This window comes from Pavona decussata, unplaced genomic scaffold, assembly GCF_977016875.1.
Source record: "Pavona decussata unplaced genomic scaffold, jaPavDecu1.1 SCAFFOLD_210, whole genome shotgun sequence".
NCBI classification, from domain to species: domain Eukaryota; kingdom Metazoa; phylum Cnidaria; class Anthozoa; order Scleractinia; family Agariciidae; genus Pavona; species Pavona decussata.
The window spans coordinates 428,006-435,290 of NW_028145615.1; the positions used below are offsets into that span (position 1 = coordinate 428,006).

General features: G+C 41.7%; 2 protein-coding genes across 2 annotated transcripts; both read left to right on the forward strand.

Moving 5' to 3' along the window:
- Positions 1-138: 138 nt before the first annotated feature.
- Positions 139-1,934, forward strand: LOC146460585 (uncharacterized). The gene has a single exon (XM_085087934.1). The coding sequence runs from the start codon at positions 329-331 to the stop codon at positions 1,475-1,477; it is 1,149 nt and encodes a 382-aa protein (XP_084944060.1). The 5' UTR covers positions 139-328; the 3' UTR covers positions 1,478-1,934.
- Positions 1,935-4,580: 2,646 nt separating this feature from the next.
- Positions 4,581-6,506, forward strand: LOC146460586 (F-box/LRR-repeat protein 4-like). Its single transcript, XM_085087977.1, has one exon. It carries the CDS (start codon positions 4,682-4,684, stop codon positions 6,116-6,118), a length of 1,437 nt encoding a protein of 478 aa, XP_084944103.1. The 5' UTR covers positions 4,581-4,681; the 3' UTR covers positions 6,119-6,506.
- Positions 6,507-7,285: the final 779 nt, after the last annotated feature.

Here is a 7,285-nt window from a genome sequence, read left to right on the forward strand (position 1 = left end):
CGTACGCCACATCCATGACACTCAGTCAACTTAGGTCACGGACACGGAAGTGCGTGACAAAGCGTGACAAGGTCAGATGAGCGTAACGATTAATTATCGAAGTGGAGCGAGCGCCAGTATCACCCAGAAATCTCAAGAAAACACTGATACGTGACGTTCGGAATGATTGTTGTGGCCTTGATGTCCTTGACCGCTGCGAAACAATGCACTTTCCGTTCAAAGTCTGAGATTACTGACGTAAGAGCTAACTTCAAGTGTTTCAGAGAAATTATATACGGTATACTGTCTTAGCGCGAATGACCTTAGTCTGCTCGAAGCCGAATGGGAGATGAAAAAGTTTGAGATGGCTCAGAAAGGCATGGTTCGATCGAGCGATCTGAGTCGGGGAATGACTCTGAGAAACGCCAACGAAAACCGACGGCTGGTTGGCCATCTTCAACACCTTGATCTACAACTGCACAACAATCTGGTCAATCTACAGGCTGAAATTTCAGACTTGAGGCTGTCACGTCATAAACAGCGTCCTAACACTTCGCATCATCGTGGGATGAAGGCGCCGATTGGAAAGACTTGGAGCGATCCGAAAAATGTTAACGATCGTCAGTTTCGCAGTGGTCCGGCTAAGATCTCGCCACTTGCCGTGCAAGGCAGCAAGACCGAGATTTCTTCAAAGCCGTTTCTTCCGCAGATAAGTGCAAAACATACAGCTTTGGTTGGCAAGCGAATTGAGCCTCACCCGCCTCGAAGTCCCTCAAGCGCTCGCCGGCTCCGGAATGCGGCAGTAAATAGCACAAGTAATCTATCCACAAGTAATCTAAACCGACCGAAATCCACGCCAGACTTGAATACTTGTTCATCGCTGGGAGAATCAGCCGGTGGTGAGCCAAGTTCTTCACCCCATGATGACGTAGGGAGGGCACACGGCCCCCTCAAGAAGAACGGGTTTGTAAGTCGGAGTTCTGGAGATTTATGTGCGTCGCATGTACAGCTAAACGACAGAGTTAGTGATTTCTTAAAAAGACCCAACACGAGCTCAAACAAGCGTAAAGGGAAAAGGGAAACTGAAGAATTAAAGCGCACTGCAAATGACGTCATTCCGAAGATAACCATTGAACAAGAACAAGAAGTGGAAGGTGAACTTAGTGAGACTGACTCGGACACGAATGCTGAAAATACTGTTTCCGAAGAGCAAGCATTTTTAATAGATGAAGAATTGTTTAGGAACTCGCTGCTTCTCAAAGCAAGTAGAGATGATGGCCTCTCTCGTTCCATGCCTGAATTGTCCAGCCTTGGATTTATGGATTTTAACGAAGTTATCGATCAGAGGCTTCGGAAACTTCAGGAGGAAATTCCTTCTGAGAAAGAAATGAGAAAAATACGCTATCTTAGATTTCGAGACGAACCCGCTCCGCTTCCACTTAAAGAAATATTTGAGAAAGAGAACCACCATGAGCATTTGGATAAAATTGATGAGTAAAGCCTTTAATTTGTTATTAAAATAAGTAGAATGAAAATTGTTATTAAAATAAGTAGCTCACTAGAAGCCGCGTCAAAAGATTTGTGGATATAAGATGCTCCATTATGAACGCCAATATAAATTTATCCCAAAATTAATATATCACAGGTGCCGCAGATGACCACAAGCGATGTTATAGTTTTTTGTGTGTTGTGATATTGCACGATAAAGACCTCTTAATTGTGTTTTTTGATGGGCCGTCTCAGTTGAATTACTTCTAGAAAACAATAGACAACGGCAAATCTTTTGTGAGCTCTTAAAATATAGTAAATTGAAGTTTTTCTAGTCTGGCGTTGTTTATTAGCACATTTTTATTCTTGAAACAGATTGAAAACTTTCATTACTGTTGAAAGTCTTTTCTGTTTTTGTTATCTGGTGTTAAACTGAAGTTATGGAAATTAAATTGCATACACAATGCTTCAACTGTGTGTATTATACTTAGTAATAATCACTTTTCAGTTTCGTTTACAAATCCTTTTGACGTCCTTGACGACTATGGAATTGCAAAAGAACGTTAAAAATGTCTGCGATTAACAACCGTGCATCTGTTGGAGTTACATTTTGTTGACCTTTGTAAAATATCTCAAAAGAAAAAGTTTAAACTATACTATAAAAGAGGTAACTTTTTCAATGCTAAAATGATTTTGGAAGAGGCCTGTTATTATTTTTTTATCAAGTCACTAAAATATTTGTTCATGATTTTATAATTTCATGTGAGGGGCCACAACCTTTGTTTTATTGGCAAAAATAAAGCAAACAACATGATTATCAATGTTCACAAATTCTAAAGCCTGTTTTCTGTATAAACCCAAATGACTCACAAACAGACGTAAACAGTTTGCTATGGCTTAAAGGCAAATGAAGCTGTCTGCGTGACCGGCCTCGGGTGCAAGCCTACCTGAAAAAGAGCTGCGGGCAATAATCGAGATTGTTGCCCAGGTGACGAAGTCATTTCAATTCAGTATCAGCGCGGTTATTTAGCCTGCGTTGCAATCGCTTCCTTTCCAAGCGAGCGCGAGCAACGAACGAAAGATTTTTCTTCTTTTCACCCTCCATGCCTTCGCGAGGTTTCCGCGCTCTCGGAAAGCTATAAAAGAGGCACAGGTTAGGTGAGCATATCGGAAAACTGGCGGTGCGTGCTGACAAAAAAAAATCAGTCCGAGTGCTGCATGAACAATTTTTCTTTTTCAATGTGCAATCCTTCCTTTACTCTCCAATCATCACAGTGCATACTTGCACGTCTATCTTTTATTTTATTGGTTGGTTTACAAAGCCTTTTCCGTAAGCAGGAGTGAATGTAGCACAACCCAAAACCTGACATATACTGAATGCATGCTAATTGCGCAAACTTCCTGGAAGCTGAAAGTAATCGAAAGATGTGACCACGATAAGCTTATTGACAGCTGGTGTCAAAAATCACATTGTTCGAGTCTTTTATGAGGAAGTATATATTACTGCACATTAGCGGGCCGCTGACGTGTGAGTTGATAAATATCTTTTGTTTTGACCTTTTTTAGTTGATGAGGGTCAGTGTGCAGATGCATTTTGTACCTATATTCAACTTCCAAGTTGAGCTACTACCAATCCCCTGGAGCTCCCAACACTTCTTCAGCCTGTTTTTATCTTGGCCTGTGCGGCTGCGCGGCGCGATGTTAGTCCTTCTCAGTCACTCCCAAAAGAGTTAGTTGAGATTAGGGGGTCGTCGAGCAGTTTATCTTGCGCGTGGTATAGATTCAGCTCTCAGCAAAATCAAGAAGTCCCTATTTCGGGTTAAAACAAGAGATTGGTTTAATTTCTGTTCTTGTAAGAACACGGCTTCCAACAACAACGACAACAACAACTTTACAGGTGTAAATGAAATTGATTGAAACAACTTACTAGCTGGGCCAGTAACAATTCTCAGTTCTGTCAACTGGCACTGCTAAAATTGGTTCTTCGTTTTCTGAGAGTTCTAAATTCAGAAATCAAACACAGTTTCTTGGTCAATCCGTCACACAAAATACTAAGAACTAAATCACTGGCGACTGTTGGCGTTTTTTTTTCAGTTTCTTTTCCATTTTTTTGTTTTTCTTTTCTCTTTTTTTCCTGGGCTGTCAACAAAGGGTGCATTCTTTTGGGGCTGTTCTAGCTATTCTTTTTCCGGTTTAGGAATAACAGAATACACAAAATTTCAATTTCGAAAAAAACGCTCCTAAAATTTGGAAACGGACTACCCATGGTGGAGGTGACCTGAGAATTACTATGTCTGCGCGGGCGAGCGGCCGCGTACGCCGTTTCCCGCCAAAAATTTCCCAAAAGAAGGCGTATTCTGTCTATTCCTTTCATTCTGTTCATTCTGCTATCGGCAGTTGAATGAACAGAATGATATTCCGTTCTTTCCGAAAACGGAATAACTCCCAAAGGAACACAAATAACGTCTATTCTGAGTATTCCTATTCCGGAATAGTCCCAAAAGAACGCGCCCAAACACTGCGCACCAGGTTCCTTTACAAAGACATCGAATTCCGAGCTGTGCGCTACACTAAACTGTGCGCTCATTTGCACTATTCAAACTAGCAAGCCTACCGCACTCAGTTTTAAATTAAAAATTCCAAGGTATTTAGAGATTTTAAGGAATATGCATGGTCACCAAATACCAGGGTCCTCTATGGCATTTGTCGCCATTCTGATGATACCGACATGTATTCTATTTTCACTGTCGTTTATACTTTGTGACTAGGCATATATATCCTGAAATGATAAAGTGGAATGAATAACCTCTGTATTTGCATGACAACGTTCGGTGACTATTTGCTCATAGAGGCTCACACTATATTACAACGCTTGTAGATCAATTAAATGTGCTGATTAGAGCCATAAGGTCTGTAACAGGTAACGATTCATACAACGACTCTTTTTACTTAATAAAGTTCAAAATAGTTTTCATTGAATTGTCTCCTAAAAAAGTACTCTACTAAATAAAACTGCTTCACAATAACCTTTTTGTTTGACGCGCGCGTGCCCAGTGAGCACGCATTTACTTCCAGCGCGAGGCCAGCAATCTATTAGTCTAATGGCTTCTGTGACGTGTGATTACTCTTTTATTGAAAAGATGGATTGAACACGCTCAAGTCAACGCCGCTAATCGTGAGATAGCGGCTTAAAGGGCTGCCAATCCATCTGGGAATGGATTGTTTGCCAGAAATAGTGCTCTTAAAAGTGTTTTCTTTCTTGCCCATTGCGGACTTGGGAAGAGTGGCAAAAGTATGCAGCGACTGGCGCCGACTGGCTTATGATCATTCGTTATGGAAAGCTGTCAACATAAAGCGACAAGCATCGAAACTCGACGAAGCTACCCTGCATATGCTCATACGGACAAGATTTTCTCATTCGCTTTCAATTCTTCACTTAGGTGGTTGTAAAATTTCGCTGGAGTTACTGAGTGAACTGAACAGAAAATGCAAGAGTCTGAAATATTTAATATTTAGTCGCGGATCGAAGCTGCGACCTCCAAGCCCACCTCCAAAGTACACTGAAATCACGTATGAATTCCCTTCGCAGTTGGAGTTGGTGGAATTGAGGCCAATTAAAGGAGATTTCTCTTTCTTGGGGCGAATAGCAAGACACTTCTGCGAGGTGAAATATCTGGGCGTGGGCGATAACTCTTCCAAGGGCGCAGTCCCTTCCATGTTTACCAAAATGCAAAGACTGGTTATTCTTGACTGCACTAACTGCGACACCATCACAGACGACGTCATTGGCAAAGTCGCCGAATGTTGTCCGCTTCTGGAATCTTTTTGCTTAAATGGATGCAAGTACATTTACGGACGGACATTTTGCACGCTGTTTCGATCGTGTTCTCGACTGCGCACGCTCCTTCTTCGTTACACTCCGGTGCGCGACGACTGCTTCGTGATCCCCGAGTGGAAGTACGTACCCGTGGAGGAACTGGACATTTCAGCTTGCTCAAACGTTACACAGATAGGACTTCTTAGCCTCGTCACTAATGTGAGGACACTAAGATATCTCAACTTGTCATACTGTGGCTCTGGTCACGCGGTCACAGACTCGGTTTTACTGCAGATGGCACGGATGGAAACAGGGACTTTTCTCGAGATGTTGGACGTAAGGTGGAGCCTAACTCTGACGCCCGAGGCACTTTATATCTTATCACGATCTTGCCCCAGGCTAAAATGCTTAGGAGTGTATCAATCTTCTAGCATCGACCCCTCTGCAATGGCAGAAGTTTTGAGAATGCTGCCTAAGCTACAGATTTTGGAATACGGAGCATTCGGTAAGGCTAGCATTTCGGAGAGTATGTTCTTTCCGAATATGATTCGCCATTGTGAGTTTATAGAGGCAGTTTCGCTGATAAACTTTGCATCGATGGATTCTGTCGCGGACGCTGTGTTAGTGAACGCTTTGGTGGAGAACTGTAAATGTCTGAAACGTATAAACCTATGTGAGCCTGATCCATCGTTGCTCAATTTAGTGCAAGAGCTACCGCCTGCTACGAGGGCCAAGGTGACTCAAAGATGGCAGTGTGTGCTTCCACCGCCGGATCATACTTTAGACGCAATTATTGCAAGATTAAAGTATCGCCCACCACATCCTCCTCATTGACAATTCTTGAAATACTCAATTCATGCACGCGCGCCATTTTAGATGTTAACCAAAACTACAGGCGTAGCGCAAAAGCCACAAACGTTTTGCTAAGTGCAAGGACTCCAGTGAAAATAGTTGGCTAGATCCTTGATATTTTCTTTCCTTTTAAAGTACAAAGAATCAGACATATTTGATCTGTATACAGGTCCGTGCTAAAAGTGATTTTTTTTCCAGGCGACTTGGTTGTTGATCGGTTTATTAATCATCATTAGTTAGGTGAAATGAATTATTTTCCGGATTAATAAAAGGATTACCGAAGGACTAACAGGAATTCCTGGCCTATTCATTCTAGGAATCTTTTTGTGTATATCTCGCTGTGTAATAAAACGGCAGTGTGTCATCTGTGCTTTAATGTCTTAAAGTTTGTTTGTTTGTTTGTTTGTGTTTGTCTGCACTTGGTTGACGGTAAGTAACCAAGAATGGAGGTAAAACTTCGCCTGTTCGGGCCTCGTTGGACATCTACTGATATCACATCCAACGCGTGCTCGTGGAATAATTGTTAATTATCCCCCAGAATGCGGGGAACTGACGACATCCAGCCAGTGAAGCTGGATGAGACTAACCACGGTAAGGCCTCAGAAAAATGAACTTAGATAGACCCCGAAAAACCCCAACATCGGGAATGTCGCCCTCTCCTCCTCCCCCCCCCCCCCCCCCTCCTCTAAAAAAAAGAAGCGCGCGTACGCGGGTGGTTATCGCGCTTTAAAAATTTTGCCATGCATTTGCCGATAAAAGTCGACAAATTCTGCTGGAAAAATTAACAAACGTACGAAAAGTTGAAAAAATAGCAACTTCCTTATTTGCCACTGTACAATTTACATCTCTCAGGTGATCAAGTGTGAGGGGTTAAGCAATCATTAAAATATCAAATCAGTTTATAGAAATTATTTGTCATCATTGGCTTATTTCCAAGAATAGAGGATTTCACTGTGAATAGATATATTATAACAGACATTGATCCTATGATTTAACAATTGCCAAAAATAATGTTAAAATCATTTGAGCTATTTTATTTATAATTGCATAGTAAAGTAATTCCAGCTAATTTCAACATGCGATAACCAAAAACACGTGTTACAAACGTTTGAGCAAAGCTACAGCACTTTTTAAATGCAAATTTTAACC